Raw genomic sequence first — 12,984 nt, 5'->3', positions numbered from 1 at the left:
ATTTCCCACTTTCCCCATTCGGCTTCATTTTATTCATTCGCAATATGCTGCATCCACTTCTCAAGAAACTGCTATACTGGCTCCTATTAAACTTAGAATTGCACTCAATCGAAAATTTGAAGTGAAAATTCGAACCAAATTGAACCGTGAAGTATATTTTATACATTAGCAATATGCTGCATCCAGCTTGTTTTCAAAGAAAGAATTTTTGATGGTATGATAACGCTAAACCTAAGTGAGGAAGGATAGAGTTACAATCTATTACAGCGTACTCCAATTCGAATCTTAACTATTTCACTTAAACAGATTTACTCCATATAAGAGATTTTAATTGATATTCTTTTAGAGAGGGAGTGGGTGGGGGAGGCATAAATTTGGTTAATGGACAGTTATACATTATTCAAATATTGTGCGGCTAGAAAAATTTCACTCCATTTGAGTGAATATACACATTTTCCCACCTTTCTGTATCATTGCCTTTCGATTTTGATAAAAAGAAACCATAGAAGTGACAGAGATCAATCAAATTTAGCATTATCTTTGACCAAAAATGAGCTCCAACGGGCCCTTGATGTAACGCACAACTTATTTTGGCACTATTACAGGATTACAACATCCAAATATTGAACTGCAATTTGCTGTCACCAGATAAGGATCCACATTTTATACATTGACTAGTGTAATTTAACTTGTGATAGCACTCTAATCCTACCTTTACTGGGTTACCAATACTTGCTATAGAAATTATTTGTAATTACATTATAAGTGATTGTTAAAAATATTCTCATATTGCCAACGGCGTGGAACTTATACTCTATCAATAGTAGCAAGAATCTAGTATTTCGTTGTAAATATTACAAAGTCATAGGATGGACACATTGTTCGTAATTAAAATAGGAATTGTACCTTGCCAGCTAAGACATGACAAAGGAGAATCTAATCAAATTGCAATTTGATATCTGGCAATCAAGTTGCCACTTCATCCCATGTTTGTAGAGCCGACATTCCCCCATTTAATTTAGATTAAGAAATGAAATTATCATAGACTTGGGTCAAGTCAACTACTAGTATGCAATTTATTTGTTGTCCACCACCATTATAGAAAGAGGACCTAGTAGTGGATCACCTCGAATGAATTCTGGTATCTTATCTTTTTTAGCTTTTTCAACTTCACAAACTTTATTCCTTTTCCTTCTTTTTTTCAAAATAAGAAGAAAGCCGAGAAGAGCAATTAGAAATTCAAATGAAAGGCAGAAGAGTAGCTTCATTATCAGGCCAAGAAAATAGAGTCGTAACATTTAACTTCAGAAAAACATTCAAACATTTATTTTAACCAACTTTTATTTCTTTTTCGCTACCAGATACAATAAGAACTTAAAGAAGCAACTGAAAAGAAAATCGCAGAAGCAAGGGCGAAAGATTGATGCTTGAGAGAGTATCAGGTTAAATAATGCAATATCTATGAAGAAGGTTTCAGATGTTCAAAAGTTTTAAAAGGCAAATACAAAGAAATATGAAGTCAAAACTGCCGGGAAAATTTCTTTTTTTCTAACTGGATCTTTCAGTCATTAATACATAAAGCAAATGAAAACAGAGAGGGCACAATACAGTGGCCTACAACAAGGTGCTGTGACTCAACAACTAGAGATGACAGCAGTATAAAAAACCGAGCCACCTGACAATTCAAGAGATCACAAGTAATTTTAAAGAGACATACATGGACCTCCTACTTTCTCCGAGACAAAGGAAAAACAAAGGAATATGAGGGAGAGATTACAAGGAGAACTGTGACCAGTAATATTGTTGGACCTACTGTTGATCACAAAATCGAACATGCCTTTTGGGCCTTCCCCTTCTTTTTTTTCTGCTTGGGTGGCTGGAGCACGACCTTAATAGCAGCATCAAAGACTGCTTTCACATTCTGCAGGACATTTCAACCATACACTTAACAAGAAGCATCTCAAAAGAACTTACAGTGCAAAGAATAAGATGCTCCACAGAAAACATACCTGTTGTGTTTTTGAACTACATTCAATGTAAGCAGGTGCACCAATCGTTTTCCTCAGCTCCTCACCCTAAAAATTGAAATAGGGAAGTCAAAATAATGGCAAAAAAAGAGCAAGGTATAATTTCCAGCAGGCATCAAACAGAGGAAGAGTGCTAGTGATCCTTACCTGAGCAGTAGTAATTGGCACAGCACCAGGATGGTCTATGAAGAACTGCTTATCATCCCGAAGATCTGTGTCCAAAACAGGTGGAAAGTAGATAACACAACATCAGAATATATGAGCAATAGCAGCAAGATAACCCCATCTACTACCCACCACCCATTCACCAGCTCAACAGGATAGAATGTCATTCTCTGCTATATGAATCATCTAGATCCATTCCATTGTATTTAGGTTCATTTATGACTACCTAAGTTGCTCGGACACAGGTGCGGGTGTCCGATATGGGTGCGGATCTAAAGGTCAGATCATCCGAAATGTAAATTCTAAGGTTCGGGGATACGGATCCTAGTACGGATAGGGGTGTTGGGATCCGGCTAAAAATACTTCAAAAAAATAAAAAAATAAAAATATCTCTAAATTATGAGAAATTTTGTGGAATACTTGCGTATAGCTTGTAAAGTATGGATTTCTTTTTTATTCTCAAGTTGTAGATAAGTAAAGTATTGATTTCCTAGATAAAGTGCATAAGTTATGCTATTTTCTTCAAATTTACCCCAGTTTTGGTTACGATTTCAGGAATCAAATTTTATCTCGTCTCCAATTTTTCCGTCTGTTGTGGTCAAAGTACCCAAATTGTTTGACTAGACCCGCCGGTACGGATCCCATACCCACACCTATACTAGTGTCATGTCGACACGGATGCGGCACCTAAACTGCCGTGTCGGAGCAACTTAGACGACTACAAGCAATCAAAGTTCACTTAATCAAGCAAGTTAGGTCATAGGTTGCAGCAACATTCTTCTATTGCCACAGTATTTTCCCTCTGATTCAGTTCTTTTTACCACCCAGAATTAAATAACAAATAGAAAAGATTGAAGAGATAACTTGATCACCACCATGCCTAGATATATGAAACAAAACAAGATCAGATCATGTTTAATGGAATTCTCACCAAGTTTTGTTCCAACAAGCACTATTGGAACACCGGGAGCATAATGCTTCAACTCAGGAATCCACTGGAAACATATAAACAAAACAAACTTAATATTGGATAATCATAAGACTCAGTAAAGCAAACGAAACAGAAGTAGAAGCGTACCTTCTTGGAAACATTTTCATAGCTGGCTTTACTAATGAGAGAGAATGCCAAGATGAAAACATCAGCTCCACGGTAACTCAGAGGTCTTAACCTATTGTAATCCTCCTGTCCTGCAATCCGTATAAAATTCATCAGGCTCAATAAATGTGGACAGCAAACTTTTCATGGTAGAGATATATGCATCGAAACACATTAATATGTCATAGTAATCAGAAGCTCAACAGCAAATGCATAGTAAATAGTGTCTAAAATAGTTACCAGCTGTATCCCACAACCCTAGGTTGACAGTACTCCCATTGACGACCACATTTGCACTGAAATTATCGAACACAGTAGGCACATAATCCTGTCAAATATTTCAAATAACCAATGGGAAAACGATTGATATCAGTCTCAGAATACAGAAAACATATGAAATCCTGATGATATGATAATACCACAACTTTCTCCAAAGACAACAATGACGTAAATGCAGCAGAGAGTGAAGATTAATTGAAGTGATCCAAAAAATCATCAAGTTAACATTAAAGAGCATTACATTCCTCGGTTATCTCACATTTACTGCTAATTATCACTGCCAGATTGAAAAAGGGTGCATGCAATAACTATATAATTATAAATGTGGCTTAAAGAAAATAAATTGTGTTAACCAAAAAACTTTCTCCAAGAGAACAAAGAAGATGCAGATTTTATTACGCAACTATAATTTGTAACAAGGCATTAATCAGTATGCATTAAAAGGTGGCTTCAAGAAAACAAATTTGTGAACCCAGAAATTCTCCAAGAGAACAAACAAGATACCATTTTTATACACCATATAGAATTTAAATAACAAAATAAAGAAACCACACCCCATTTCATTTTCATTACACAATAAGAGGAAAAAACTAGAAGTCCCAATAATTTTACAATGAATACCGTATAAATAGAAATGCTACTACTTTTTTATCAATCTATTGGTAAAACAAGAGCCACACTAAGGGAAAAGATGCAAAATGGAAAAAAGTACAAACCGTAGGAAAGGTGTTGCTGGTGTAAGAAATCAAGAGACACGTTTTTCCAACGGCACCATCACCCACCGTCACACATTTTATAAACCTCGAAGCACTCATTTTTCTTCTCAGATCTTCTTGAGAAGACCTGATTCCCAGAAAAAAATTATAAACAAAAAAAAAGATTGAAATGTGGTATGTGGGGAGAGCTACTTGTTTTTCTTTTTAACCTCTCAAATTCCTTTCAGTGGCGTTGTACATGTAGAATGGCATGAAAACCCAGCAGATAAAACTGAGACATATCAAATGCTGTTTCTTTTTTTTCTGTTGGCGAAACCCTAACCCTAATTCTACGAAAGGGAAATTCAGAGAGAAATGTAGAAGAGGGGAAAGGGGAAAGGGAGTAGGGTGGTGAAATGAAAATGGGAAAAGGGGAGAAATGGTAAAAGAGAGAATGGGGAGAAGTCGAAATTTGGGGATCCCAGATCTAGACAGAGAAAATTAGAGGTAGAGAGAGAGAAATGGGTGTTTTCTTTGTTATCGGTGTTATAAGTAGCCTTTCTTTTAGCCGGGAAATAATGCCGTTGAAGTTTTCATTCAATATCATTTTGGCTATTTGTGCGAAACAAAATACACCGTTGTTTAATCTAAAAGTATATTAATTTATTTACTATAATTAAATGACAAAGTAAGATCAAAACGTATACTCCATATAACTGTACTGAAGTGATAATAATATATGTAAAAAGCATTATAGCATGTATTTCAATTAAATTGATGTAAATAAGTTTTTTAGAACTCCATAATAGTAATAAAGGTCAGCCCGGTGCATAGTCTTACCATGCATTTATGTAAGAGGTTGTTTCTACTGCTCGAACCCACCTCCTGGTCACATGACAACAACTATATCAATTACACCAAGGCTCTCAGATTCAATAGTAATAGGATAAAAAAATCGATAGAGTTAATAAAATTCGAGTGATCTCAATACGTATCTCGACCATTGAACGTAATTTTTATTCACATTGAAATTGAGTTAAACAACTTTAGATAATACTTAGGGACAAATTTGGCTCCATTACTATCACAATAAATTTTGGATTTAAGACAAATCTTTTATGTCGTATATTTACAAAGTGTATTGAATTTTATTATCATACTGTCGTATCTCAATCGGATAAAAGTAATAGTACCATTTAAGAGTACTATGATTATCTTTTTCCAATTAGAATAAAAGCAAAAAAAAATATTCTTTGTGTTGCTAAATATTCTTTTAGTCAAATCCTGCTGGGCCATGTTCACGTTTGCTTCCTCTTTTTCTTTTTTTTAAACGTTTGCCTCTTTCAATTTTCAAAATTGGGTAAAGTGTCTCCCACTTGAAAAATATGTCTAAAGTTTTTGTTTCTTAATTCTTACATAGCGAGGTGGGCCACGTAGGAAAAGATCTATATTCTTATTAGTTACCAACATGAATTCCTGAAATGAGAAAAAAAACAGTTCTCGCCCTATATTGTACATATTTTTAACAAAATTAAAATTCACAGTGAACAGTGATATAAGTAATTACTATCGACTAGTTACCAGCCTTGTATCCTAGTAGTAAGTTGGGAATTATGTTACCCAGCATTAATAGCTAATATGGACTATATAAAATTTATTGTATGATGAAACAAATCTTAGTTGGAAATATATACTTGGCCTCCAAACTACGCCAATGATAGGAGTAAGAAAGTACCTAAAATTCCAAATAATTATTGCAACATTATGAAATTGATTCACACTACCTAATTATAGTTACTGGCAAAAACTGGAGTTCAGTGGCTTGGAATTTCGGAGAAAGATATGCACCTATCCTTTTTTCTCTTCTCTTCCTCCCTGGCCATTCTTCCATTAAAAAGGATTTGATATGAAAGTAACAAAATATTATCTAAAATTTAGTATACAGCATCTTATTGTAAAATTATCATTTACTCCATATATTAGGTGGAATTTCAGAAAGCAGTGCATTAAGCAACAACTCTATATCTAAACATTTTTTAATTATCAGGACATGCTTATTAATGGCATATATTGATGACTAACAGAAACAAATGACCATATATTGATGTGTACAAATGATCTGATAAGAGATGTGGTGACGTGGGTGATAAAATGACAAAGCGCTTTTATGACGATTGTGACCACTGCAACAATATTAAAAATTGACGCTACAAGTAGGTATCCACAAATTTATTAACTTTTGTTAGGTACAAACATTTTAGAATGAAAATTTGGTGCAACTACTACAACCATGTTCCCACCGATTTGTTTGCTTAATTTAATGGCCAAAATCCAGCTGTTTTAGAGGGGGTATTTAGCAGGTGGATCTTGGCTTGCAAGACTTCCCAACATAGAGGTATTATAATTGATAAAAGAATCAGTCATTAAATTCAAAGTCAGTTGCCTAATTGAAGTGGCCAAATTTGCAAACTCATGCACAAGCGATTTTATTCCCACGTCTCGAGCTGACCCCCTCCATAATTGGCTGTGTTAGCTGTAGGAGCAATAAGTTTACATGTTTGACCAAAAATATAAGTACATGGGACTAGTTTTATCATCATTTCTGGAATAAACAGCTAAAGAAGAGCATCATTTGATTCAGAAAGTATATTAATTGAAGAGACAACTCATCCATTATGAATATTATTAGCAGATACAACAGTTAATGGGGCTCCACTATTAAGCCAATATCCAACAAGATAAGGCCCTACAAGTATAATGAACAATTGACGGCATAGAAATACACACACAAATGCTGTATACAAAGATTTGAAAGCCGGACAAAATATTACACTAACCAAGGGTAAAAACTAGCAAAAAGGCATCTAGTATTTCACGGAGGGCATGCCCATACCTCCAAGTGAAACCAGAGCAGCCTACAACCTTGAGCAACCTTTTCACAGAAAGGACTAAGGGTTGTTTGTAGCAGATCACTAGGGCTTCGTTTTTTAACCGAGCATTTACTTGTATGTTACATCCGCGACTGTTTAAGATTTGGAAAATGCACGCAGTGTTTCATCGAGGGCCTTCTGGTCATAATCACCGGTAAAGACACAGTTACCTAGCGGACCTTTTAGAAGGATGAGTCTTAGCTTCCCATCTGCCACTTTTTTATCAACCTGACACCAAAAACAACAGAATCAATGGTTGAAGCAATGACTTCTAGCTATTAGGAGCTCAACAAACTATTGACTCTTACAGCCATGATAGACTTGAACATCTCTACAGTCATAGTTTCTGGAGGTGAAGTTGGCAGCTTTGCCTGTTGTAAGATATTCTGCACCCGTTGTACCAGTGAATCATCAATCCAACCAAGGCGGCGTGACATGTCAACAGCCATGACCTGAAAAAAATAGCACCTAGTTTATGCATCACATATATAAAATGATCCCTCTCTTTATTTTCTTATGTTTTCTCCTTCTTTCACGTTTCTCTAAGGGGCTGTCCAGTAGGGGAAGGGGCCACTTGCATATGAGGTGACAAAAGTATGAAACCTATACCGTGCCAGCAGCAACTGCTTCTCCGTGAAGCCACTGCCCATAGCCAAAACCAGTCTCAACTGCCTGCAAATAATAGCTCTTCCAGTGAGAGGACAATTAACTCAGAACATGACTTTATGAAAAGACTACGTAACATTTGATATTTTCCTTAAGATACGAATATTCACTCGTTTGCGCATCAAAAAAAGCATTCTTTTCCGGACAAGGAAGTAGAGACTTCCAGAAGCATCAAAGTCCCTTGAGCATTTTAAGATGAAACAAATAAACAAGATTGAAACTTACAAACTAGCATAAAGTTGTAATGACAAAAATCTAGTTTCTCTTAACTATGACAGTCTTAAGAGGCAAACAAACTATTAAATGATGAGACACCAAGAGATGGTCGTCAAGCTCACGTAAAATAGCAGCAAAAGGATTGCAACAACTATCAAGCACTTACATGACCAAAGGTATGACCCAAGTTCAAAGTTGCCCTCAATCCGCTTTCCTTCTCATCTAAAGAAACAACCTCTGCTTTGTTTTCACAGGAACGCTTGATAGCATAGGTAAATGCAGTAGGGTCCCTGGAAAAAGGATAACCATTTTCAGTAACGTGTGAAATAGCATCAGATAGCCAGCTTACATTAGTCTTAGCAAGTATGAAAGCTTAAGGTCATGATATGGACGACTCAGCTTGAATGATACAAATCTTAGCTTATATACTTTTGAACCCAGCTTGGCCTTTAGAATAATTTCAATTTATCGAGAAAAGGTTATGATATGGGAGAATAATGCCATTTTATATTTATGCAGTGAATGCTAACTACAAAAAGAAGACTAACTTCCAATTGAAGCCCAATATAAAGCTCAATGACTTTAATATGTTCCCAACAAATGGGTGGGACGCTCAACTCCTCTTAGATTCCCCAATTTCTCATCAGGGTACTCTTACATTCTTAATGGGCCAAATAAGATGGTAGAAAAATTAAATTTTGTGCCTATGTAAGTCCTTTCTAGAGATAAAAGCTGGACAGACTAAAAGTTGGCAATTCAACTACTCAATACCATACAAATGTTACTATTCTTTTACCTTGCTAATAATAATGGCATATTCTGCTCTTGCCACTCAAAGAACTCAGCGTCTCTAATGAGTCCATATTTTATCACCTCTGCAAGGCCGGATGCTAATTCTCTTTCTGGTAAAGTATCCAGGGTGTCCGTGTCTACAAGCACACACTGTGGTTGGTAGAATGCGCCAATCATATTTTTACCAAGCGGATGGTTTATTCCAGTTTTGCCTCCAACTGAAGAATCTACCTAAAGACAGTGGACCAAAAGAACAGGATACAAAATTAAGCATCACTAAAGAGCAGAATACATAGTCATATCGAACTAGAAAAGATAATGTGTAATTAATGCACAAATCATGCCGCATGGAATTGATTATTTAAAAGAGAAAAACTCGGAGAACTATGGCCAGAGAACAGGATACATAAGTTAGCATCACTAAGTGAAGAATCCATACCCATACCAAACTAGATATGATAGTGCACATTTCAAGTCACGTGTAAATTGATTATAAAAAAAGAAAGAAACTCAAAGAACCTGTGCCATAACAGTCGTAGGAATCTGAATAAAATTAACTCCACGGAGGTAGGAAGCGGCAGCATATCCACACATGTCACCTATGACTCCACCGCCGAGGGCGACGAATGTACAACGACGGTCCAGCCTTGATTCGATGGCTTTATCAAAGACTTTCATAAGAGTATCCTGAAATAGCATATTGACAACGTCACATAAACCTTAAAGATAAAATGTTTCTCTTGATACTCATATTCTTGGGACCTATTGCTGCTTACCATGTTTTTAAATTGCTCACCATCTGGCAAAATGACACTTTCTACAGTAACATTAGGATTTCCGGCTGTCAAAGCACTTATAGTTTTTTCAAGATATAGAGGGGCAACTGTAGTGTTAGTCACTACAAGGACTCTTTTCCCATGAATATGTCTGCAAATAAGACAGGGAAGAAATTAAACACGGGAATTCACAAGAAGCCACAAATGAATATAAAGACAGACAAACACACACACACACACACACACACACACACAATAAAAATGTTTCCAAAACAGAACTGGAAACAATTCCAAGTCAGGCAAAAAAAATTAGAATGATCACTCAAATTGATTTCTTAATTTTCTTTGAACAAGTAAAAGCAACCAACCAATAGATGAATCAAACCAAAATTCTAAGGTTATCATATTTCTTTCTGAAACCTCATAAATTTACTAGTCCAGCAACTCAATAACCACAAATCAGCAAATGAAACCACAACCTTGAGACTGAGAAATATCTTATATTGGTGCTGAGCAACCCCGAATAGCATAATCCAATCTCACTTGGTTCTCGAAATCAGTTTGGGCCTCTTTTAAAGGAAAGTCGGGCTCACAGTGACTAGCAGCAGTAACATTCGTTCACCTCAATGCCTTTCCATTTTGTTATTTTCTGTGTTCATTTATGCTTAGTAACTTACTACAGGAAACAAAATCTATTGCTGTAAGTCTGTAACATCATCCTAGGTTTTGCTGTTTGGATTCAATAAGTTGATCTGAACACATCTCATGTTGCAAACTGGGAGATTAACTAATTGTGACTCACTTTTGATCCGTAATAGCTTGTAGTGGACAATGTTTTCGTGAAAATCTTTAGTTCAAATAGAAAAGGTTTGTTGAGAAATGGTTAATGTGCATTTACATGCACCTTCACCAACTATTATTACATGCATCATAAATAAATACTTTTTGAGCACATTGTATCTGCTTTTACATACAAGGAAGACTATTGATAAGTGAAGCTAACCCATCATTTGTAACTTGCGTTCGCATGTACACTTTACCAATCTCTACTCACTTTTTGTTACATAATAGCACAGAAATCCAATATTCATGAGTTTTGATAACACTGCCATTAAATTGTGAAAATACATCTAGTTTGCTTACTCAATTAAGAAGTCGCTAAAGTTCCAGTTGAATCCAAACTATAGGAGCAGAAATGAAGAACTTTTAGTAGGCACTGGACGCACAGCAAGTACGCATTTCTCTCTCCTGCTTAAATGTAAGTTGGTGTTGCAGGTGCAAGGAATACGCGGAGGATGGTGATCAGTTGCTGTCACACTGTAATGTGTCCTTACAGTTTTGGGGGGTAGTGTTCTCTTTGTTCGACATCGAGTGAGTGCACAGATAGGCAGTGTTAGAAGCTATGGCAAGTTGAAGGCTAAGGGTGTTTGGGGAAAGAATCTTGGAAAACTAGTCCACTATGCCTTTTTGGACTAAATGAAATGAAAGAAAACGGAAGGGTGTTTTGAGGCAACGGGAGAAGCTTAAATAACATCTTCTTGTATAATGTATACTTTGGTGTGAAGAAAGAATGTCATTTTGTATAAATGGTTGTATAGGCTTGATAGGAGATCACGATTAGCCTACATTTCCACTTTGTACTTGTTTTTTTCTTTTATTTCCTGTGCAACCATCTTGGTCAATTAGTCAAAGGGTATTTCACTTATCAAAAAAAAAAAAAAGTTCGGCACACTCATCCACAACCACCAAAAGGGAACTTCCCTCTTTACAGACTATGAAAACTGAAAGACATTGGCAATGAAGAGTTAATTCCTAAAAGCATAAGACATTTTGCATATTACCGAACAATAGAATTGAGCCAGACATATGATTATACCCTCTATACCACCTAGGACATCATGGGAATGATAAAAACTCAATTCAGAAACTCAATTGAGAACGTCATAAAAACCTGTCATTATGCCTTTAGAAACAACCAAATTCAGAAACAATCAAATATTCTTATCTCATACTCTATCCTGATTCAGCAGCTACATTTTTCTTCATAAGATGTTTAAGAATTCTCCTTCCTTCTCACGGGCTTTTCAGCTAAAGAATTATATTTATAATTTCACTTAACATCATCCACATATTTAATTAGTAGCTATCGTCTCTCTATCAATTAAATTGATACTAAAGAATGCAAAACTTTTCTTACCGTTTGTACTAAAGAAGAGTTTTTAACTCAAATGTTAAGCTTGAGGCCTCTGTCTAGTTTCATCCTTCTTAAATACTCAATTTAAGTTTACTAAGCGGTATAACTCCGGTCGCCGAATAGATATCATTAAAAATTCGAATGCATAACGAGTAAAAGCTAAACAATAAGCAGCAGATAGCACAAGCAAAGTACCTTTGAAGGAGGTCAGGTTGATCAAGAAGTCCAGACCCAATATAAATCGGGTAGCTCCGATTACCCAGATCCACTTCAACAACTGTAGGAGCCTGAGAACTCGCTTTACTCGGCGACTGATCCATCACTTTCGTCGCAGAAGTTGCCAGCACTTTCAATCGTGCGGCACTCGACTTCACCCCACACCTGGAAGAAGAAGGTAAAGAGCCGGAAGCAGGGAAACGCACGTGGATGTCACGTGGAATTGCTCTGGATTGGTGGAGTTGGTGGGCAGAGCTGGTGAAAGATAAAGCCTGTTTTGGGCAGAAAGACGACGCCATTTGAGGTTTGGTGTGGCGGAGGGAAAGCATATAAGTTGTGGCGTCGACGATTTGTGGATGGTTTGGTGGTTAAGGGACTTTAGATTTCATAGTGTATTAGATTAAAAGATTGTTGTTTAGGTGGGAATAGCGATGGAGGGCGTGGTAGGTGGAAATTTGGAAAATGCTTTTTCTGGTACAAGTTTTTTGAGGCCCTACTACTGTGATACAGAGTTTTCACATTAATAATAAGTTGATTTATTGTATGAGTAATAGAAAATTATTTTTGAAAAATAAAGTAATAATTTCCTCTTATCGGTTAAATAAAATTAATAGTATAAAAATTATTTAATTTACATTTAGAAATAACTTAAATTCTTCTTATAATAAACCTACTTGCACGCATTCTCGCTTACAAACACTTCTCCCAACACTTGCTTTGTGTTAAAATATGTCTTGTTCCACCTTGAAAAAATAGCCTTTCGTTCGGAAATGCATTTGTATTTCTCACCAACATAAATATCGAGTACAAGAATTAAAGTACTTAGTTTTCTACATAAGTATTTGAGTTCTTTGCATTTTGTACCATTAATATATGTTATCTTTTGTGATATGCATCCTATCATATATTTTTTAATGATCTACACGCTAATC

At 35.9% G+C, this 12,984-nt stretch overlaps 2 protein-coding genes across 2 annotated transcripts; both read right to left on the bottom strand.

Moving 5' to 3' along the window:
* Positions 1-1,514: 1,514 nt before the first annotated feature.
* LOC104105872 (rac-like GTP-binding protein RHO1) lies at positions 1,515-4,896 on the bottom strand. The gene is made up of 7 exons (XM_009614285.4): positions 4,284-4,896; positions 3,529-3,616; positions 3,271-3,380; positions 3,124-3,187; positions 2,175-2,239; positions 2,010-2,075; positions 1,515-1,921 (listed from the first exon to the last, which is right to left on the bottom strand). Exons 1-7 carry the CDS (start codon positions 4,380-4,382, stop codon positions 1,820-1,822), a joined length of 594 nt encoding a protein of 197 aa, XP_009612580.1. The 5' UTR covers positions 4,383-4,896; the 3' UTR covers positions 1,515-1,819.
* A 2,015-nt stretch (positions 4,897-6,911) lies between these two features.
* On the bottom strand, positions 6,912-12,525 carry LOC104105873 (3-dehydroquinate synthase, chloroplastic). Its single transcript, XM_009614286.4, has 8 exons — positions 12,032-12,525; positions 9,643-9,793; positions 9,386-9,553; positions 8,871-9,097; positions 8,241-8,364; positions 7,802-7,864; positions 7,501-7,644; positions 6,912-7,420 (listed from the first exon to the last, which is right to left on the bottom strand). Exons 1-8 carry the CDS (start codon positions 12,379-12,381, stop codon positions 7,289-7,291), a joined length of 1,359 nt encoding a protein of 452 aa, XP_009612581.1. The 5' UTR covers positions 12,382-12,525; the 3' UTR covers positions 6,912-7,288.
* Between the last annotated feature and the right edge of the window lie 459 nt (positions 12,526-12,984).

This window comes from Nicotiana tomentosiformis, chromosome 2 (genome assembly GCF_000390325.3).
Source record: "Nicotiana tomentosiformis chromosome 2, ASM39032v3, whole genome shotgun sequence".
NCBI lineage: Eukaryota > Viridiplantae > Streptophyta > Magnoliopsida > Solanales > Solanaceae > Nicotiana > Nicotiana tomentosiformis.
The sequence above is the reverse complement of the archived record's forward strand: the minus strand, read 5'-3'. Positions and strand labels throughout refer to the sequence as shown.